We start from the raw sequence: 24,027 nt of genomic DNA, 5'->3' as shown, positions 1-24,027 counted from the left end.
CTGCTTCCATTTACAACAGTGAGCGCAAGCTAGATTAAATTGATTATTACATTTTAAATATGGTTATTTTTCTTACACAAATGCATAGATTCACTACAGGAGGCCTTTGTTCACCCCTCGGAGCCGTGTGAGGCACTTTATTATTATGGATGGATGCGCTTTATTTCACTTCTTTTGGACTGATGTAGGGCTGAAACGATTCCGAGACTTACGTTTTAGACACTATATTGCCTGTTTTAGCTTTATTTTGCCAACAAAAAAATTCCAAACAGCCACAGCGCTGTTGTGCGTGCGTCTCTGTGCAACATGACAGTGTTTCGTTCCTGAATGAATCACCCATTTAAATTATTCGGTTCAATCGCAATGACTCACTTCTTAACAGTGACTTGCTCACACACACACACACACACACACCAGTACGTAAAGGGACATTTAAGAGGGTTTATTCTCCAAATAACTCATGTTTCATGTTGCAGAAAAATGTGTTTAAAAATTGTGTATGGTCTCTTGTTCTTGTTTCAAGTTACCCTCCTGTCCACTGATTTTTGCCTCTCACAAAAGCCACAAAGCCTTCCAAGAAGACAGTAAAGGCTTATGTCATGCTTGAGCTTTAGTCAGGCTGAAACTTGAAAGTTAAGTTGCATGACATAAATGCAATGTTTAGGTATTATTTTTATTACTATTATTTTGATTTATGCCTTAGTTTTAGATTGTACTGTTTACCTTTTTTAAAGTAATGTGAAATTGATTTTTGTTTATTAATTTTTTAATTTATATTTAATTTTATTTTATTGATATATTTGTATTTGCATTTTGAATGTAATTTGGCAATTAAATACATTTAAATGAGTTTAGTTTTCACGGTTATTAATGTATGCAATTTCAGCAATAAAAATGTTAATTTTTCTAAAAAGAAAACAAATTAGTTGTTTATTTTTAGAGATCTATCTTATTATCTCTTGTATATTTAGTGTTGCTGTACCTAGAAATCCCACAATCAAATATTTTATTGCTGTAGAATTGAAGTATTAAAATGATCCTACAATCAGCTGTTATCAGTTACTCTGTGCAAATGAAGAGTGAAAGCCTGCCTACTACACTTCTTCACTCTCGCACATTCATTCAAATTATTAATTTAAAGAATGTATTTGGGGTAAGTAAAGAAATTGGTGATTTTATTCAGCAAGGATGCATTAAATTGATTGAAAGTGGCAGTAAAGACATTTATAATGTTCTTTTAAACTTTACAGTAATCAAAGAATCCTCAAAAAATGCATCACAGTTTCCATAAAAAATATTAAGCTGTTTTCTTTAAACAGTTTGATAACATTAAACTATTAAACCGTTGATGATAAGATCAAAAAGACCAAATCAGCATGTTAGAATGATTGAATGACAGACTGGAGTAATGTCTGCTGAAAATTCTGCTTTTGCCATCACAGGAATAAATTACATTTTAAAATATGTAAAAATAGAAAAGTTATTTTAAATTGTAATACTATTTCACAATATTACTGTTTTTTTTTTTATCAAATAAATGCAGCATTGTTGAGCATAAGAGACTTCTTTTAAAATATTAAACATTTTACCAACCCCAAACATGCTAAAAGCCCAGTCTAATATTAATTAATATAAATTTTCAAAAAATAGCATGTTTTAGTACCACATCAGAGTGATGCAAACATATAGTAATTTTTGGTACTTTTGAGATATACCATTATATATAATAATCATCATATTCTTGTACCATGATATTTACATTTGGCATTTGAGTGTCCCAGTATGTTTGTGTGAAATGTAACCCAGTCATGGTGATCGTTGTGCAATCCAGATGTAATCACATTAGTACCTTGCAACATAGTGGGTGTTAGCCGGTCACCATAGTTTCCATAGCAGCTGGGATTGTAGCCCATTCCCATGAAGTTAATAAGTACTGAGAGTGAGAAAGAGCCAAATGGATGGAAACAGGTGATCCCATTGCCTTTAGAGCTAGAAGTGTCTCACAGAATCGACTCTAAAGGTCTATTTTCAGATCAAGGATATTGGATTGAGAATGTAGGCGTATTTGTTTAAGCACAATGCTGCGGATATTAATGATACATCACATTGTTTGATATTACTGTTTAAAGTGATGAAAACAGGTGAAAAAAACCAGAGTCCCAAGCTGTATTGAGATCTCCGACTATCATCGAAACTTGGTAATGAGTTTGTTTGACTTGGACCAGAAAGCAACCACCCAGAACACCTAGTAACAACATGCATTGCATCTTCAGAAAATCTAAAGTATAGGTTAATAACATGACTTCATCTGAAGCATGGATATTTGCAGCCATGGAAGAAAGCCAAATTAAACAGGCAAAAGAACTGGCACTTAGCTTGACTTTAAGTGGAACAACAGGAAGTCCACACAGTGGGAGTTTCCCTTTATCCATCCACACTTTCCTGTTCATGGCATCTCCTATCACAACTGCAAAATTATTATCCAGTTGAAAAAATGTGATTTACTTTATTGCTTCTTAACAGATTTTTTTTTAACATTTGTGACCACATATGATTCACATCCTACCTCACAAAGTAAATGGAAACTGTCAGTATTGCCACGTAAGCGTGTCCCTGTTGCCGTGCTGCAGTTCTGTGCTGATGTTGGCTTCCTTCCCACTCAGAGCTCGGTTAATGATTTCTGAGCCAGCAGCAGATGGTTAGAAATATTCATTTTAATCCACATTTATGATATGCTGATCTCTTATGTAATTGTGTGCGCTTTTCCTTGGCTGAGCAAGTGACCAGAGATGTTTTGACAAAATCTTTTTTCATAGAGAACTTGGAAGATTTTAAGTTTTAGTGTTATTTTAGAAAAATTACAGATGTGTTAGGAAACAAAAAGGTCACAACAACGTGTTTACAACCAGTTTGATTTCTTATTTCTAAGGCCATGTCCACACGTACACGGGTATTTTCCTTCTTCCGTTTAAAAAAAAATCTCCATCCACATGAAAACACAAAGGCATGCTATGAAGCACTGTCAAGAGCATGCCAAACCAACAGGTGGCGATATAATCTCAACCGTAAAGCCATGTTGGCCAATCAGAAGCCTGAAAAAGTCTCCAGTAGGCGGAGATGTCGGCGCCGACGTCACAAGCCAAACGCTCCGGTTTCGCTGTCTACACGATAACACTGCAACTTGAGTTTTTGAAAATCTTCACCCTGGCAGGCGTTTTCAAAAATGTTCGGTTTCAGTGAACTGGTGCTGCGTTTGCGTGTGGACGAACGGCCAAACTGCGTAGAAAAAGCTGCGGTTTTAAAAATAACCGCGTTCGTGTGGACAGGGCCTAAGTTACATGATTGTATACCTGATTGTAACACAACAGCACAGCCAGAGCAGAATTCGCCCATTTTTTTTTCTTGTTTAAATGTGAATTGGTGTGATGAGACCAAAATCCTATTCTACATTATAATTAATTAATAATTAAAATTAATTTTAAATCATGGTAACAGTGTGTTTTGCAATGTAGTTCATACTAAATATTAGAAAAAAAAGATTACATAACCGTGTAGGGATGCTGTTTTTTTAATTTCGTTTTATTTTATTATTTTTAAGAATTTTATTTAAATAATTTACAAATAGAAAATACCTAATCACATTTAATTATTTGATTTTTTTATATATATTTTATAGTTTACAAAACCATGTAGTAGGCTAATGCTGATTTATTTAATTCTATTTTATTTTAATTGTAGCCAAATAATTTTAAACTACAAAATTCCTAATCACATTTATTTCTTTTTTTTGTTTGTTTTGGAACTAAGTGCAAAGGTCATTTAGCTTCATGTTATGAGTACAGAATACTTAAAACAGTAACATCTGACTGGATGAGCCATGTTTGAGTGCCGATAAATGCACTTATGTGGTAGCATATCAGTTTATTTAGTTTTATATTATTATATACTATATTATTTTTTTATATATATTTTATATATTTTTATTTTATATTAAATATATATCAAATATATAAATAGATTGCTTTAGGAATGGCCCTGTGTCCAATGAGATCCACTGGTGCTCTTGTCTTTCTTTTCAAGGTCTACATGTCATACTTGATTGTACACATGAATGCAATTTCATTTCTATTAGCTGGTCCTTCAAAGAGTCCAAATATAATTATAAGTTGTCTGACAGGTTTGACTTTGATCAGTGTTATGTCATTGATGTTTTGATGAGCAGAGATGGACTGGCGATCAAAGCATCTTCTCCAACCAGAAACATTACGATTTCTATAAGTCAGCAAGCTCTGTTAGCTAAAACAATGGGGTCCTACACAAAAATAAATAAAGAGATCTCAATGTTTTTTTGTCCATGCAGTAAGTCAGTGGAGTCCAATGTTGTTTTCAAACCCCACTGGCTTTCATTGTGTGGCAAAAACAGTTCTTCAAAATATCTTTTGGTTTCCACAGAAAAAAAAAGTCTCGTGTTTGAAACAACATGAGGAACAATTTTTTTTTAAGATATATGTTTTCCTTTAAGATCATTCTACTCAAAACGACATTTGTGTAGTTAGTAAGTGTGCTGCAAGATAATTTGGGATAAAACATTCAGCAAAATGATACAGTAGTCAAGTAGTTACTTAAATAGAAGTATATTTACTGCAGTGTAGCTTAAAAAACCTGTTGCTTCCAAATTTCCTCCTTATTTCCAAGCGCAGCTTGAGCTTGTGGTTGATTGTGTAAATGAATGTCCATGACCGGCTGGAGGTGGGTGGCCCAGCGGGGTGTTTAGAAGAATGTGCATCTCTCTCTCACATGCACACATACAGTTGCACCTCATTAGTCAGTTAATCTCAGTTCTCGTGACTCCTCGTCCAGATTTAAAAGCAATCTGGTGGTGTTTTATGACGACTAATGAGAGATGATGAGGTCTGTACTCTCTAGTGATGAGCAGAAATCAATGCATATTGAGCAGCAAAAGGGTACAATGGTGATATGGTCAAAAAACTTATGGCAAGATCCTTGCAGGGATCGATCCACCACACCACCAGCACGCAACTGAAGATAAAGATTTTCTTAATATGCAGAATGTCATATAGACATGAATAGGGAGAAAGTAACATTTTCCCTATTTGTTTTGTCAGTATCATATTTTTGGCATAAATTCATCTGTCACTTGGTAGAAACAGGTTGTGTGACAGATTCTGTTTGTTTTGGGCTTGTGCAGTTTATGCTAATATTATATTTTCAGTGATTATTTAAGGACACTATCGGTCAAAAGTATGGGGTCAGTTAAAAAAAAAGAAATTAATACTTCTATTCAGCGAGGATGCATTAAATTGATCAAAAGTGACAGTGCAGATTAATGTTACAAAAGATTTCTATTGCAAATAAATGGTGTTCTTTAGAACTTTCTGTTCATTAAAGAATTAAAAAACAATCATCACAGTTTCCACAAAAATATTTAGCAGCACTGTTTTCAACACTGATAATAATAAGAAATGTTTATTCCTGCTGTGGTGTATGGAAGCATTTGAGTTGGCAGGGCACTTCTACACTTTCATAACAGCTTTTTTAAATAAGTATTGTTGCCTGGAAACACATCATCCTCAAGGAGGCCTGTGAATATAAAAATGTCACTGTAACAATGAAAAGTGTTTTTGTAAGCCATTTGAAAATCACACAATTTTGTCTTAGACCATTAGTCCAGTATCACGGTCTAGTTAAGCTTCATTCTCCATTAAGAACGAGCCATCTGGGACAAATCGTGAATGATTGTTTGATGCTTTACACTCATTTAAATTCTTCCGGATGGAATGTGTGTCATTAGGTTGATACTCAGCTCTGAGTTCCTACTGACATCTGCCAGTTGATGTCAGAGTGACGAATAGAGATCCAGTCATCACACAACACTGAAGCACTTATTCTCGGCAGCTGAAAATTAATAGACATTTTGCTTGGAGTACCTCACTAGGGTTCTGGAAGTAAAAATACTTTTAATTTTATTCAGGGATAAATTGCTTTTTAGCTTTAAAGGGGTCATATGATGCGATTTCAATTTTTTGCAGACATGGTTTTATGTTTGCGCGATACGCAACGCAACGCGTAAAAAGACAGTATAAGTCATTATAATCAGTAATTATGTCCCCACTGAATGCAACAAATGCCTCATTTGTAATGGATTTTATTGGTTTTGTCTTGTCCTGCTGGGAGACGGCATCACAGTATGTTAAGGGGCGTAACATTTCCGTCACACGCTTGAGGCATTCGGCCAATCACAACGCACTGGATAGCTGGCCAATCAGAGCACACCTCGCTTTTTCAGACCGATGAGCTTTGTAAAAATCGACGCGTTTCAGAAGGCGGGGCATAGAGGAGAAACAATAATGTACAGTATGTGGAAAATAATATGTTTTTTTAACCTTAAACCGCATACATACATTTCATTACACCAAATACACAAAATAATGTTATTTTTAGCAACGTCATATGACCCCTTTAACATATAACATTTTAAGGAATGCCTACCATGGCATGAGCTCCCAGGTTGTTAAGCAATAGAATATGCTCCTGTAGATGCCATAAGTATACGTTTTTAAATTTTATTTATTCATTTATTTAGCCAAATTCCTGATGAAGTAATAAGGGTTTTTATTGACTTAATGCCATTTCTAATATTTATAAAACAAAGTGGCTGATTTACAGTGTAATGGAGAAATGCAGTACATTTTAATGACAGCAAAAGAGATGTTCACTGGGTTATTTACATTATCCTATAATATTTACTCAAAATTCACAGTTTTGAAATTCCGTTGATAAGGCTCACAGGAGACTAAAGCTAAAACCATAAAAAATGTATTAATTAAAATAAACATTATCTGAAATAAAATATATATTAAAGGGGTGGTTGACTGTTTTTTTTTCTAGGCTTGATTGTGGCACGTCCATGTATAACGCTTCTCATAGCTATGTGAAAATAAGTGTATAAATGGAACAGTTTGTTGGAGCTGATCTGACGATCTGAATGAGAGCGAGAGAGAGAGAGAGATGCCGAGCAGGGCGACGCGAGGAACAGGATGAGAACGCTGCTTTAGAACATTGGTTTTGAAACTTGTGAATCCATTAGAATCGTTAGAAGACAGAATCGCGATTCATATATGAACAGATTTTTACGTGCACCCCTAGTTTTCGCTTCCTCTTCTCTAAAGCAGTGCAGCAAGGCCTCACCCCCTTTGCTGCGTGTTCTCTGAGGCAGGGTTTATCTGGGTTCGTGACGTAACGGACCTGGGAAGAAGTTCGTTGTAGTCCCTTACCAGCCGTTTTTGTAGGCATTAAACTGCCAGAATTTTAAAAGACGATATCTCCGTTTGCATTGAACTTTCAGCGCTGCAACTTTGCAGATATTGTTTATGCTCAAACAGCAACATTACACACTAACTAACGTTAAAAAAGTGAAATCGCAATCAACCACCCCTTTAAAAAAACTAGTTGCCAAGACAACATTGCTTATTTTCTTTGAAGTACTAAAATAACTTTAAAAAATTCAATTTAATAAAAACGATAAATAAATAATAAAAATATAAAAAAGACAACAGTTACTACAACTTAAAGTAATATTAAAATAAAAAATTAAGCAAACTATTAAAAAATTAAAAATATATAAATATTTTTATTAAGAATAATAAATAATCTCATTTTAAAAATAGCAAAAAATATAATAGTAACACTGTAAATATAGTGTTAATATAAAAAAATAACACTCATCCACAGTGAAATCCACAAGCACTTTGAAAGCACACACGCACCTGCTGCTGACCCAGTTTCCTTCTGCACCCCACAGGGTGAATTACAAAGAAAATTGAGGGATTTATAGAGAATAGGAGCACATATGAAAAACTATTATTGAAGAGAAGGAGCTGAGATTATGATTGCATCTGTGGACCGATTTGAGTCATTCAAGCGTGTTTGTACCGATGACTGATTTTAGAGTATCTCGAGTGCTTGAGAGTCAGTCAAGGATATGAGGCAGACTGAACTCAATAGCATTGATGTCATTTGGTACTTTTTACCATTGAATGTTTTCGAGGCTTCAAGGAATTTTCAGGTTCAATACAAGTAAAGCTCTATCAACAGCATCTGCGGGATGCTTATACGTCATATCCTTCGGTTCTATCCTTGTACGTGTGATGGGAAAGTTTCCAGGTTTACTGGCTTTGCATGAACATGACAAGTTGAAAATAAATAAATGGATATACATTAACCTTCATTTTTTAAATATTAAAATCAACATCATTATGAATTTTTAAAGGGGCATAATAATATTCTCTATCTGCAGAAACAACAACACCAATACAAAAACATGCAGGTGTGGCTTCAGAGGAAATGATGACTTTGAATGAACATCATTTCCTTCACCTGCCAGTAACACCTGGTGCACTACTGCATTATGATTTTTAAGGCACATTAGTATTCAAACACATGGCATGTAACATGTAGCACTTCAGGGCACTAGAAAAGTTCGTTTGTGCGGGGTAATATAATTTGTGTATTTTTTTTTTATTCTTTCAACATGTCTTTTCAATTTTCTCAGCAAACAAGTGCCCCGATCACATAGACTGTGCCAGAAAGGGGCGGCACTTCTGCAAGCCTGGCTCCTCCCACTGTGGCCCCTGCCTCACCCCATTGAAGGAAGATGAAGCAGGACATTGTGTTGCTCGCAGGACACACTCTCCCCAGCACCACCTTCACGGTACGAAGGCTTTCACACACCCACCATACCCACCTTCTAGCTACTGTGTCATGATTTATTTCGCAAATATTGTCTAATCTGGCCTGTACTTTGGTGCTCGTGCATCAACAAACTGTGAGTCAGGCGACACACAACCGTTTTCTCGAGCCGAATACTGTGCGTTCATTAATCGAACCCTCGGCCTGTGACTAATGCCATGGTGAAAGAGGAGATGATGTTGATGGCTTAGAGCACAGATCCTCCCATCATCTGGCCTGTGCTTTTGCTCTCGTTTCTCTCCTCTCTCACTGTTTCTATTGGTTTTGTGGTGAGCATAATGCTTAATCTCTCTCTCTCTCTCTCCTCGTGTGGCTGAGGCACATGGCTGAATTTAATCAGATGGATTGTAAGCATGCACGCGCGTGTCTGTGTGCTGCCTTGGCTTTAATGTAATTTCATGTGAGCGCTGCTCTAGCAGAAAGAAATTGCACTCTTTTTTTAAATCTATTGCAATACTGTAGTCATTGGTTTTTCTTTTGTGCAAAATATTTTTTGTCATCTTTAGCAATAAATTATTTTTATATGTGTATATATATTTTTTTAATTATATATATCAATTATAATTTTTATTATTCATTTATTAGGTTTTAATTTACTATAATTGCGGAAAATCTGTGACTATTATAATTGTGGTCTAAGCCATTTTCCATTCTTCGCCATTTCCACAGGAGTCATGCACAAAAGGATTTGAAGCATAAAACCATAAACTTAGCATAACAGCGTCAGGTTACAAAAACAATAGTTCTTAAGTTTGATTTTTGAAATTAAATATTATTTTAACAATTTCATTGGTCAAAAGACTGTCTAGAACCAAGCATCCTTCAGATAAAAAAAAATGAAACTGCATGAAATTTACTAGTTATGTAATGTGATACAGTATAAATATTCAAAATATGCATATATTAAAATACAAAATGTCACTCTTAAGATCCAGAAAATGTTATAAACTTTTTATTAATGGCTCTGACAACTATAAAGTAGTTCCATGACAGCTTTAAATTCATAAAGTTTTGCTGAAAAATACAATTACATATGGCAGTTTCTTTTTAATGTTTACAAGGGTGATAAAAAGGAGTGCCGTTGGTACCAATGTCTCATCTAAAGCAAATTACATGTATTATACATTTTAATATTTATACGATTTCATAAAATGTTTCCATATCTCATACTTTCGACAAAACCTCATCTCTTGTTAGCCAGCTAGCTAAATTTACAGTAAACACAAATGTATCTTCTCTCTCTCTCTCATACTCTGCTCTACCTTTCCTGTAACGAGTGATTCAGCTCTCCAAACACTGGCCTGCCTCACTGATGAAGAGTGTGATAAAGAGCTGGTTTCATTTCAAGCGATTCATTTGTGTAGCTAGAGCCTGCGTGTTTCCAAAAATATCTTCAAAAACAATCGCGTTTAAATGTGTTTAGTGTTTAACAGTGCATTTGACATCATTATTGATAAACAGAGATATACTAATGAAATGTTACCCGCTCTGTATTCTCAAGTAGAATAGTTTTCCTTGATTTTTAGAGCAGTTTTGTGTCTTATACTCTCACCTCTGGCCTTTTGAAATGCTTTACAGGACAGTCTTAAAGATTCAAAGAGCGCAATTAAAGCGATAGTGAATCAATGTTAGACCAAGGTGGAACCTGCTGTTAAAGAGTTTACTGATCAAACAGTCACAAGTCACAAGTCTCTTTGCTTTAATATTGTCACGAGTGAACAACACTGGGTGTTTTAGAGTTTTAAAGAACAGTAAAAATTCATGTGGATTTTTATACCCCATAATGTATTTGAAATCCTGATTTTTTTTTCCTGCCCTTGAATTTGGGCCACATTGACAAGGTATTAACAGCCATCAACTAAACCGAAGTGTCTGCGACTAATCGTCATCCGTCTATGTAGGTCAGCAGTCTCATTTTTGCAGCACTGTTTGGACAGAGAGAGACACCGGAGACCAGGACAACAGTCAATAAACACCTCCCTGATTTTATCATATTGACGGAAACAGACTGTCTGGTTGTACTATTTTGGAAACATAATAATTGAACCTTTTTTTTTTTTTTTTTTTTTTTAGAGTTGAGTTGTATTGATGTGTCATCACTACGTTGTTTTTTGATTTGAGCTGTCAATCCTCTGACCAATGATAATCACTGACCAATGCACTTAGTGAAGTCACCACTAGATGGCAGTATAATCACATCAAAAACTTCAAAAATAGCCTATATATTGCTGCTTGGTTTCAGATGCATGTCAGAGCTGTTGTAGCTGACTAGTTATAGAAAGCTGCATGATAAACTAACAAAAGTCAGGAGTCAGAGAAATTAGTGTGTCCCGAATTATAGTATGCCGAAAATAGTTGGAACAGGAACATTTTTAATATGCTTTTTCGGGAGGATTTTGGAAGTATGCATTCATGCATTTATTTATTTTTTTTGGGGTAAATTGCTTGTTTTACATGCAAATTCAAACAGTAAATGGTCTGTGGTATCAAAGCATAATTTTGTGATGGCATAATATGTCTTAATATTGCCAATCTAAAAAAACAAAATTGGTGTAGAAACAATTTTCACTCAGAAATTGCTAATGAATTTCACCGTTACACAAAAACAGCAAGTAACACATTGACTTAAACATGACATTTTGAAATAGTATCTTCCTGTGATACGCACTCCAATAATCATTTTGTTTTATTTACAGCTTCAAAAAGTCATTTTTTACAGTGTGGATTTTCCCATCACCAGTGAAGTGTACAGACTTGTAGTGAGCAATAAAAGTATAACAATTGAGTAATCTAATCTTAGATTTAAAATTAATCTTTCTTTATACACTTTTCACAAATGTGTATTATAAAAAAATACTCCTCTGATTTCATAATAGTTTGAATAATTATAGTGTTTACAGATTAAATTGCATGTAAAATTGTGGAAATAGTTGCTTTTGTACATCTAGCACCTACTAAGTCAAAACTTTATTGAATTGTTCATTCTGCTGCTCATACATCAGCTTTAGTCAGGCTGGACTGTTTGTGTACACCACAGATTTACAGGTCCACTTGTCCCCTCAAAACAAGTACAGATGGTTTGACCCGCCTCCTTTGACACCTGCTGTGGAGCGTGGGGGTGTTCAGACAGCGATATGTGCTGTTCTGGCCAGTCTTCTGTAGACTAAACACAAACCTTCATCACAATAAACTTTCTGTTTTCCAGTAGCCCCGGTCTGTAAGCACTTTGTGGTACAGTCCTGAGGAAAGTTTTGATATTTATATTCTATGTGCAAGGTTGATAATCAACATAATCTTCTGTATGGAAATGACACTTTTTTTCAGCTCTTTGCAAACACAAGCTTTGTACTATATGCAACACCTCACCATGCAGTGCCATGGCTGTTAACTTTATGTATGTGACCTTTGTTAATGTGTGTGTTTTAAAGGAAGAGCAAACAAAACCAGGGCTGGGCGATATATTACATTATTTATGATACATTATGATCTATTCAATATTATTTTGTTGGTAATACAAAGAACCTGGAGATATAATTTTTTTTTACTATATAAAATCTTAGCACTAAACGACTTGTCACAAGCTGATTGGTTCCCGTTGCATACGCAACCAATGAGCTTGCTGCTTTACATTTAAATGGCCGATTAGCATTCGCTTGAGCATTGCAGCACGCTTTAAGAGTTCCTCTGAAACCCTCTACCTTCCCCAGCTCCAGCTGTATAGATCTGCTACAGGTTATTTTATATGCTATTTGTGCAGCAGCAGTATGTCTTAAATACTCACAGCACCATATCAGCTTATGTATTGGCAGTAGCAAGTTCCTGTACTTGCTTGCAGCAGCAGCAATAATCTACAAATACAGCAATAACCAACAGCAGCACCAATTCAGCAGCAGCGTAGAAGATCTATTCCGCCAAGACCAAATACATTAACATTGTCGTATCCATTACCATGCTAAAATCTTTTGAGCGTTCTCATGATAGAAATTGATTTATTCAAGATAAATGACAAGAGTTTTGATTCCTTTCTATGAATCAGTTCTTTCGGATCAGTTTACTGATTCACTTGTTCAACACTCACAATTCTTTCCATTCTGAACGTTCCAGGAGTTTGTGTTGTGATCCGGTGTGTAAGAGGTTATGAGTGATCACACACCCCCGCTCATTGGCCACACACACACTCAGGCTGGTTGTCGAGAGAGATGATCTTCCATAGTCTTGGAATGCAGCTTACTGTCTGGCCAAGCGTACCATTAAACCATGTGCTGCCTTTGTTTTCCCTTTAGAGCGTGTCAAACAAACAACTCTCTGGCACACTCTCACTCTCAGGACACACACAGTCCAGTCATCACACTTCTCTCATAGATTATATATATATATATATATCAGTATTTACAAAGTTTCATAATATACTCCCAATACAGTTGAGGCTGAACTAATTTTGGTATAAAGTACAGGAAAAAACGTGTTTTTTTAAATTAAAACATGGTACAATGATTTTTGTGCCTGTTCAATGGCAGAACCATGTTTGTCTCTTGATATTTTTTTTTTTTTACCATATCACATTCCATCTTTATTTCCACAGGTATTTCCTCAGCCTCTCATCCTGACATTGATGAAGAAATCGACTATCTGTCCTCTGTTATTAACAAGCAGCAAATGTCAGAAGTCAAAAAAACAGGTTTGACCTATCTGTTTTTAAAATCTGTGTGGTTATGGTTAGTGAGGTAGTGTAGCGGTTATAGTGGTCATGATTCATAGCAAACCCTTCTGAACTTTGCACCTCGCTCGCTCTTTGCTATGTGTGAAGTTTCTGTTTACATGTAGTGTGCTTGGCCAGTGTGACAAATAACGGTACATTTGGATTGCAGAAGCCTTTGCTGCTTAGTTAACATTGGAAAAATACTGCAAACAAGAATGTAGTATAGTAACATGAAAATAACAATAATTTTTTAATGCTAAAATAAAGATAAAAATGAATACTGTCCTACATCAAATTTGTTGAATCAAATCCAGTACTTGTTTCTTACTAATTTTGCAGTTTTGATTCCAAAACTAGTGGCTGTTTTGCTGTTGGACCGACGTCACACCCTCTCACAAAATATGATTTGCATTTTGTAGTATTTTTTTCCTTTCAACAACTATTTGTAAGGTGAAGAAGTGTTGTATTATCCCTTCATCACATGAAAAACTGCCACAAAGACATGATTCCTGTCTTCCTCTGAGCCACATTAGAACTATTTGTTCAATTCTCGGCCCATTTGTACATGTATGAATGATTTATTCCAAATTCTGATTTTAATATGGCCAGTGACAGCAGATGATGTGGACGTGACCTGCGGGTCTTTTACTACATCCAAACAGCAACAGAAAATTACAGATTTTGTGAAAAACGCATGTTTATTTATAAACTTGTGTTTATGTAAAGCTCTTTGATATTAAATGGAGTATTTGAACATATTTTCAACTCGTGTGCAGATATAAATGGAATGCAGCCATGATGAGCAGAAGAGACTTCTTTAAAAAACATTACAAGTCTTACTGATCCCAAACTTTTGAGCGGTAGTGTACATTTTGAATAATTCTTTGTCATTAAAACCGAAACTTTTTGACATTAGACTGCTTTTGTTATTTTGATAAGTGTATTAAAGCTGAAACATATATAATTTGAAAAATCTTTATTTTTCTTTATTTATCTTTATTAAAAATTTTGTATTAAAAAAAGCAAACAGTGATGGTAAATTTTTAGCATCACCAAACTAGGTAATATTAGTCCTTTTTGCATATCAGCAGAAATTTTGTTGTTGTAAATAATTTTTATGCCCTTTTTCTTTCTCTCGCTCTCTCTGTCTTTTCACCTCTTTAGACTCTCGCTCACAGTCTCCTCCACAATCGAAGCAGAAGAGTCTGTACAAACCCACAACTGTAGAACCAACGACCAGCGGTCCATTGATCCCAACACAGCAGACCCCTAAATCTCCCCAGCCAGTCACAAACTCGTCCGACCGCCACAGGCCGATCATCTCCCCCCACTCTTCCAGAGACAGCCTGCTAGTCTGTATGTGTCACTAGGTTTTTATCTGATTTTATTTAAAGCCTAATTATGATCAGTGTGTTGTGAGCCTGCATCCCTGACAAAGATGGCATTTTAACAGCAGGCTCATCACATGATGTTACTTTTCTAATTGGCTTGTCCTCAGATGTTAGTACACTGTGAGCCTCTCTGAATTATATGGAAAGTCTCTGGCATGTGTCACTTTACACACTTCATGCACATGCTGTTAATTGAGAGTGTCTCTCATTTCGATGAAGCAAAATGTTCTGTTTGTGACAGTCCTCCTCATGTTTTTTCTTGTCTATCTCTGTTTCTCTCTCTTATAATTGTGTGTGTTTGTAACTGGGAGCAGTGATGATATCTTTATGCATTATTGTGGGATCCATGGCACTCATCATCGCTGCAGTCTGCTGGGTCAGGTAAGTTTTTTATTATTATTATTATTATTTCAATTTATCAGTGATACAGTTTGTCTGGTCAAACCATGATCATGCCACCATAGTGTGTTTTTAACAGACTTCCTGTTCAATCTAATGAACTAATAAAGATAGAAGCCTTTCTAAATTTCAATTTTCAATTTCACTTTTATTGCCAAAATTGTCTTGCATCCCACAATGTACAAAAAAAAACAAAAACAGCACATTAGTGCAATCCATTTACAAAAAGTAAAAATTAATTCTGTGGTATTTAACTATTTTAGGGAAAGGACAACAAAAACAACAAAAAAAGCCATATCTTAATTTTAATTATTTTGTATTGCATATTATAAATTATAAATATTATAAATATTTATTTATAATATTTTTTATATTCTGTTTAATATTCTGTGGTGTGGTTTTTCATACAATAGTTTGAATATTAATTATAAATATAAATTATAATTTTGTTGTCAGTGCCACCTTCTTAAATTTTGCAATTTATTTTCCATATTTATATAATTTTTTGTAGTCTTTTAAATAAGAAAAATAAATATTATTTTAGTCTATATCCTATATATGTCCTTTTTATATCATTTTCAGTGCCATTTTTTTAAATGTATATTATAAAATTATTTTATAATTTTTATTTATTTATTTTTATTTAGTGGACAAATAATTTTACGAAATGAATATTTCAGTGTAAATCGCAGTGTTTTCTATTGCCAACTTTAGCCTGATTTTTTTTTTTTTTTATACAGGTTACAGAGAGAAACTCGTCTGGCTCAGAAAGTTGATTACCCTGCGTTTCATGCTGCGGGCCCCAATCATAATCATACTTCAGTGAGAGCATTCACATTATTCATACAGTTCACACATCGAAAAATAAAATAAACACTTTGACACTTCTTGTAATATGTGTTTATGACCATGTCTTTCCATGTTTTAGTCTGGGGATACAACTCTGGCTCACAGTGCTCAGATGTATCACTACCAGCATCAGAAACAACAGATGCTTTCAATGGAGAAGTAAGCACAATACATGACCACTTCATTAGTTTAGTCGCTTTAGCTGCATTGTCTCTTCTCAGCTGATTTCCTTTCCACATTATTTGTGCATTTTTATCGTAAGTCACTTTAAGAGAATGCTGACCAAGAACATGAATGTAAAAATACATGTAACGTTCCTTACTCATTTCCTTCCTTCTTATTTGCTTCCACTTTCATGTACATGTATACATTACACTTGCTATGACATTATAACAAAGTTGAAGCAGCCATTGCACTGTGAAAAATATTTATCTACTAAACTTTGCATGTAAGTATCATAAAATGTGTTCTATATTATATCCGTTATAGACATTAATATAATTTTTTTTTTATGAACACAGACATAAAGCAGAACCTAAAGTCTCAGAGTCTGGGGCCTCATCAGATGAGGAGAATGAAGTGGGAGATTTCACCGTGTACGAGTGCCCTGGACTGGCACCGGTGTGTAAACATTTTTTTTGCATTTAGCAGCTCTTCAGCATGTAGTATCTCTATTTAGCATGTGTTTCTATGACACTATTAATACAAAATAAGTAATATATTTTTTATTCTTTAGACTGGAGAGATGGAGGTGAAAAACCCACTGTTTGACGACTCCACCTTGCACTCCCAGAGAAATCACAAGTGACCTGGACACACACACACACACCCCTGCATACTTTTAGAATAGGTCTAACACACCTAAAAGCATTCCTCCACAGGGTGAAGTTGCATCTGTTACACCACACACAAATGAAAAAAGATGACCGAAAAAAATTGGTGCTGATGCCTAGCCCTTCAGAACAAAGTGAGAAAAACACCCAAACTAAAGATACTGAAGAACAGATGGTATGTAGTCATTCGAGTAAATAAAAGTAAAAGACAGCAGTGGTTAAACAGTTTTTTTTTTTACTCCGATGCACATATATGAAATCTGAAAGAACTCTTACACCACAAACTCTCAGTGGAAACTCAGACTGGCCTTTTAATGCGGTTTCTTTGCACCACATCTTCATTCTTCAAAACTGGGGTTTGTTTTCTCATCTTTTTATGTCACCTCCTTTTTAAAATCATTTCTCTTTAGGGTCGTGTTAGGAATCTTTATAAGCATCTTTTTCAGCTAGATGTAATTTTTTAACCAGTCTTCATGTTTTTGGGCAAAGCTGCCTCCAGAAGCACCTCTTCTGATTATTGTGTATAAGAAATACACAGTGGTCTCTCAGACATTTACTGGTGTTATTTCTCTCTCCTTATCCAAATATTATTTTCTTATTGTGGACTTTTGGTTGTCTTTATCTATGCTGATCTAAAACAACAAAATATACTTTTTTTTTTAGATTAAGAATAGTTCTGTTTCATTTTTTTTTTTTTGTCACATTAGTAATTTTTCCTATGTATGTTCTTCAATATGAAGTCTCTTTCTCTCTCTCTTTGCGATCTTTATTTTTTTTCTTTGTAACCCTCAGTAAATATCAAATCCTTTTTTATCTAATGATATAATGGTTGTATCAGGAAATGAAATACTAGTTATACTGAAACAGAGAGACGTTGAGGTTCCTGTGCTCAAATCACTTTAGTGTAAATAAATAAACTTAAATGTATTATATATTACTTCCTTAAAGTGTATGGGTGGTGATGTTTTTGCATATGAGCTATAAAACAATCATCAGCTGGGATGACGGTTATGATTCAAGAGCTGCTGTTCTGATACTGTTAATACACTAAAAGTCTTGTTTGGATTAGAGTTTATTTATTTTTTAATAAAATATAATATTGCTATAGTCAGCATTCAAAAAGTTTGGGGTCATAAAGGATTTCCCTTATGCTCACCAAGGCTGCATTTATTTGATCAAAAATATAAAAAATAAAATAATAATATTATTGCTATTTAAAATAAACATTTTCTATTTTAATATATTTTAAAATGTAAAGCTGAATTTTCAGCGGTCATTACTATAATCTTCAGTGTCTCATGATTCCCCATAAATTTTAATATGCAGATTTTTATTATTATAAATGTTGAATACAGTTGTGCTGCTTTTTTGTGGAAACTCTGATACTTTTTCATAATTCTTTTATGAACTGAAAGTTTGAAAGTAAAGCGTTTCTTTAAAATGGAAATTGAAATACACCAAAAAATTTTAATCATAGTTTATTTCCAAGCAATTAAGATGTTCTGTGTCACATAAATTAAACAAGTGGCTATTCAGAGCACAAGTGTATAATAAAGAATTAATACATTTGACTATTGAAGATTTATATTGTATTATATATTTACATAAAACCTCTCAAACAGATAACCATAAGTAATGAATTATATGTGACATTACAGTAAATTACATCACTTTAAATGCACTGGGGCAACTATTCCATAAATCAAGTTGGATCATATGGATGGTGTTGCATCAGCTAAATGAATATCAAGGACTGTCAAAAGTGTATGTTTGACCTCAAATCATGGATTCTTCTGAAACACCTGTCAGTGTCTCATTTCTGTTAACATTTGTTTTAGATTGGAGCTGAAAAAAAGCTTGTTCTCTGAAAGAAACTGAAGCTGAAATGTTTGTTTGTCCTCTCCAGCTTATCCATCTAAACAGAATGCGGCAAGAGGAGACACGACCTCCCCCAGTAAAGGCTCTTTTCTGCGATGGGCCACTTAACTGCCCCATAAGGTGTGGTTCAGAGGAGCCCATCACAGATCCAGCCTCATTGAGGTGTCTGTGGGGGGAGAGCCATTAAAGGCCATTGTAACTGTGAATGGTGAGGAAGGCAGCCATAGGTCAAGATATGTGGGGAGAGAGGCAGTAGTCATCAGCAGGGTGTCAAAAGCAATCAAAAGGCCATCGGACAGATTGTATAAGTGAATGGGGCAGAGGGAAGAGAGGTCACATACCTGTTTATCAGATACTAAAACCTCCGGGTCAGTTTTATATATGTAAGAAGAAAGTCGTTAAAAAATCAGACACAACCAATCCATTTTTTTTCATGCTTTGGGCCTACATTAAGTCAGATTAATATATATATAAATATCTTTAAAATGATCTTTAATATGACATAAAAATATATTTCTAGAGTATGCTATAGCATGTAGTACACAACATGTTGTCTATGGTTCTTTTAAATTATTGTCTAAATATTGCTGCTGTCATTATTATTCAGAAGAATACAGTCAACAGCTGAGAATAGAAATAACACAAACCAGCTTCCATATTGGGTTTGATAGATAATTTGATATCAGTGATATTTTAGTGTCACTGAGAGACTAGTACAGTTTTTTGTTTGTTTGTTTGTTTGTTTCAGTTTTACTTTTGTATTTTTAATTTTTAGTCTAAACATTATTTTATTATTATTATTATTTAGTCGTGTTTTTGTCATTTTCTTAGTTATTGCCTTTTTATTATATACCTATAAAGGTTTTTAATTTTTATTTCAGTTGTAGTTTTACTAACACACCAAGTAACTATATAAAATGTTGCTTTGGCAAATAGTTTAAATAAAAGAAGCTCATTTTTTTTATATTTCTTTTGAATTAAGCCAATGTTTAATTAAAACATTTTTATGGTGTTTTTAGTTAATAACCATTAACTCAGATCACCGTTTCATACTTAAGATGCCATGATATTGGATATAAAAGTGATATCAGAAAGCAACTGAGAAGTTTAAAACAGTCATTTTACTTAACTTTGATCAAATATTTATATGGGTTGTTTGTATAGACACATGTAAGAGCTTTATGTTTGCTTTCCCTGTATTTCCTTCCTCCTTAGATTGTGATCTTCAAACACAAAGCCATCATTTCATCTCAACTCGTACTTTACCACATATACGCCCTTTTATCAGCAACGACACTTGGTTCTCGCATATATAATGTATAACTCTGATCCAGCTGATATAGATGTAACCTTCTTCTGAAATGTTCCAGAATGCATTACATGTAAACAAGGGTGGGGTGATGCTGTTGCTCCATATTACTGAGCATCCGCTTCAATAATATTCAGTAATATCACTGAGTAATGAAGCTAAGAAAAGATTTGCTGACTATAGATTTTACAGTACACAAGCCTGCTAAGCAGAGCCACCTGGGAGCCTAATCCTGGTTCTGCCATCCCTCACTGGGCCCGTGTCATCTCTTTCCACTTTCTCCTCTTCTGTCTGCACTTTACATAACAATCCCCACCCAAGTCCATGGGCCAGCACAATGCCTGCAGCAGCGGTTTGATGTCTTTTAAAAGCTTTGACTGGCCCCAGAGGCCTCCTGTGTGTCCTTTCCTAGGCTTTGTGACCAGGAGAGATGGACAGCTCAGTTGTGGCCTATAGCTCCTGGTCTGCAAGAGTGTGTTTGAAGGCAGGGGGTTGATTGTTCTAGATTTGAGTTGGCTGTGCTTGTGCTGATGGTGTGTGATGCTCTGGGTGGGTGGCGAAACATCGGGGAGGTTAGAATGGGAATCAAAGCAGATTGCTGAGGTATATATGCTGCCGTTCAAAAGATTGGGATCAGTAAGATTTTTAATGTGTGGTTTTTTTTAAAGAGGTTTCTTATGCTCATCAAGTCTGTGTTTATTTGATCAGAAATAGGCTACAGAAAGAAACAGTATATTTATTATATAATTTATTCCTGTGATGCCTTTACTCCAGTCTTCAGTGTCACATGATCTTTCAGGAATCATTCTAATATGCTGATTTATTATCAATGTTTGAATGTTGTCATTGTTTTGCTTAATATTTTTTTGGGAACATATGATACTTTTTTTAAGGATTCTTTGATGAATAAAAAGTTCAAAAGAACAGCATTTTTTTTCTTTCCTGTTTTGAAAGAAATTACTACTTTTATTCAGCAAGGATGTGTTAAATTTATAAAGAATTATAGTAAAGACTTATATTGTTAGAAAAGATTTATATTTTGAATAAATGCTGTACTTTTTATTAATCAAAGAATCCTAAAAAACGTATGACAGGTTCCAAAAAAATAATAAGCAGCACTTATTATTCTAAGAACGATAAAATATCCAGTTTTTCTCTTTTTTTGTAATTAGAATGTTAAAGGTTATGCAAAGCGTTTCTTAGAACATATACAGTCGTTCTGATAAGATTTTCTCTCAACATCATGAGAACGTTCAAATAACACCATAATTACATTCCGAGAATGTTGTCTTAAGAATGTTTTCTCTCAACTTTATGAGAATATCAAATATTAATAAAGTTATAAGAACGATACATAAACATTACATTGAGAACATTTTGTCCTTATATACTTTTAAACGTCTGTAAAAGTTGTGAGAACGTCCCAGTTAGCTGGGAAGGTCCTAGTATTTTTATTTATTTATTTATTTCGGAAAGACGTTTAGTCAGCTGAACATTTGGTATATTGTGAAACAACAGCATAGCCTACAATCCACTGAAAACACTGTACTTGTATCCCTCACAGCCTCGTTTTCGTTCCTGTCAAAAATTAAATAGCCTATGGCGCTACCTTGACTAAGGCCTATAACAATAAGACTCCGGTATGTACATGTTTATGCTGGAAAGAGACTTTGGGATAGTGTGTCAGTGAAACTTTGTCAAGTGTTTGTTTCAGAGGAGGGGGTAGGGGCGAAATCAAAGGGTTGCGACTTATTGTTCAGTGCTGAAAGGCGGCTAATGGCCGGCCATCGCAACTCTGGATCTGAAAGCGGCGGGGGGCCTCGGGCTCTTCTGGCACAATACCTCCCCCATCCACTTTCCTGCGGCGCGTCTTCCTGCCGCAATCTGCACCGACCGGCTCTGTCGGGGGTGCACAGCTGTATCGATGAGTCTGCAGAGCTCTACCAAACCGTAAACAATGTGTAATGAAACAAAAAGCATGCTTGCCAACTGATCATGCGTTTAAGCCTGAACGAAGCTTGGGCTACTTATTATGTCTGTATAGTGTAGGCTAAATATGTTATTTTATATTATTTTAAGTCGTCAAATTAATTTAACCAATTTCTATACTTAATTGTTTAATATACCAAATTCAACTCTTTTTTTTTTTCAGGTTTAATATAATTTGAGTTTATAATTTAGCCTCTCCAGCTAATAGGATGAAAAAGAACATTTTTACAGTGCACTAATAAAATATAAATATAAAGATAATAAAATAAAAGTCTGCTTAGAAAATAGTCTTAAAATCAGGGAGAAAATGCTTTTTAAATTTATTTGGTATTTATGTTTATTAATTTATTTTTGGGTGGGTGCATGGGGAGGGATGAGCGATATGGAAGCACACTTCTGCATTTTGAATATCGGATTATAAAATGTCATAAATTTAGGATTTCACACCATGATCTGAGACAACTTTTTTTATAGGCTACATTATGCGTTTCATTGACTACGGTGTCTTAATTGTAATTGTGCGCATTTATTATTTTCTTAGCATAAATAACATTTCGTTGCAAGTAGTTTTAAGCATGTAGCCTAAAATTATTATTATTTTCGAATTAATTTCTTATTGGCTAAAATTAAAGGTGAACTAAAATTATATGTTTTTCCACATCACTGCAGTATTAGCCTATTATTTTTATTTTCAAAATGCTCTTGAATGGCTCCTATCAGTGATTCAACAAGCAGCGGGAAGGTGGGAGATGTGACGCTTGTAATCCAATTGCTTATCAGCAGTGTTGGGAAGGTTACTTTGGAAATGTAATAGGTTACAGATTACAAGTTACCCTACTTAAAGTGTAATAAGTAGTGTAGCTTTTTAATTACTTTATTAAAGTAATGTAACTGATTACATTTGATTACTTTTTGATTACTTTTCTACATTTCTAATGTTTTCAACTGTTAATCATTTTCAAACATGTAAACCAGGCAGGGTTAAACTTACAATATGTGCTCAACACTGATAACTCTCAGACTTTCGAAATCCTTCATCACTTGAATTAAGATTATATTTTCATTTTAAAGGAGACAATGGATGCAAAATATCTTCATTTGCATATAAAGGTGTCTTAGCAGTGTGGACACAACCACCCTACAATGATCAAAATTCACTCCTTTTTTTTAATCCCCCAAAAACCTAAAGAGTCTCAATTATAAAGCCATTTTGATTTTGGAGTGAATACCAGCGCTCTCTTCCACCTTCAATACCACGACTGAGGTGAGACCCTTGAGCAAGGCACCAAACCCCCAACTTTGTTGGTGTGTGTTTACGGTGTGTGTGTTCACTGCTGTGTGTGTGCACTTGGATGGGTTAAATGCAGAGCACAAATTCTGAGTATGGGACACCATACTTAGCCATATGTCAATTCAATTCACTAAATTTGTTTATGTCTGGCTGCGCAAATCAGGTTAAATACATATTTAAAATCATAACAATAAATAGTTTAATAGCTATGATACTGTTTTTGAAATCAAATATTTGCATATCTATGACAGGAAACACTGGAATCTAACAATGCCTTAGAAAAAAACAGTTAATCTTAAAACAAAAATAAAGCATATACATAAACCCTATCAGATAAGCATGTTATAAACTTCTGAAACATTGGTGTTTCATATTTTAGAGCAGTCACTGCAACTTATGAAAGAACTCAAATAAATCTGTATGTGGGAGTGTGTGTGGAAAAAAATCAGATGTAACCCCCTTTGTAATCCTTAACATTTTCATAAGTAACTGTAATTTAATTACACATTTTTTCTTAGTAACTGTAACTGATTACAATTACTTTTATTTTGTAATTAAATTACGTAATTCCGTTACATGTAACTAGTTACTCCCCAACACTGCTTATCAGCAACAGACAA

General features: G+C 34.5%; 1 protein-coding gene across 2 annotated transcripts in view; it reads left to right on the top strand.

Annotated features, from left to right (window-relative positions):
• npdc1a (neural proliferation, differentiation and control, 1a) overlaps positions 1 to 17,632 on the top strand; it is a 24,084-nt gene extending 6,452 nt beyond the window's left edge. The window contains exons 2-9 of one of the 2 annotated variants that reach the window (XM_016491244.1): positions 8,573 to 8,731; positions 13,352 to 13,447; positions 14,633 to 14,824; positions 15,174 to 15,240; positions 15,999 to 16,080; positions 16,187 to 16,266; positions 16,629 to 16,728; positions 16,844 to 17,632. In XM_016491244.1, coding sequence (XP_016346730.1) covers positions 8,573 to 8,731; positions 13,352 to 13,447; positions 14,633 to 14,824; positions 15,174 to 15,240; positions 15,999 to 16,080; positions 16,187 to 16,266; positions 16,629 to 16,728; positions 16,844 to 16,915 — 848 coding nt within the window. In that variant the 3' untranslated portion in view covers positions 16,916 to 17,632. The remainder of the gene's footprint in view (positions 1 to 8,572; positions 8,732 to 13,351; positions 13,448 to 14,632; positions 14,825 to 15,173; positions 15,241 to 15,998; positions 16,081 to 16,186; positions 16,267 to 16,628; positions 16,729 to 16,843) is intronic. The other variant, XM_016491245.1, reaches the window with a different exon arrangement.
• Positions 17,633 to 24,027: the final 6,395 nt, after the last annotated feature.

This window comes from Sinocyclocheilus anshuiensis, unplaced genomic scaffold (assembly GCF_001515605.1).
Source record: "Sinocyclocheilus anshuiensis isolate Anshui unplaced genomic scaffold, SAMN03320099.WGS_v1.1 scaffold478, whole genome shotgun sequence".
Taxonomy (NCBI): domain Eukaryota; kingdom Metazoa; phylum Chordata; class Actinopteri; order Cypriniformes; family Cyprinidae; genus Sinocyclocheilus; species Sinocyclocheilus anshuiensis.
Note: the sequence above shows the minus strand (reverse complement) of the source record. Positions and strands in the feature narration are given on the sequence as shown.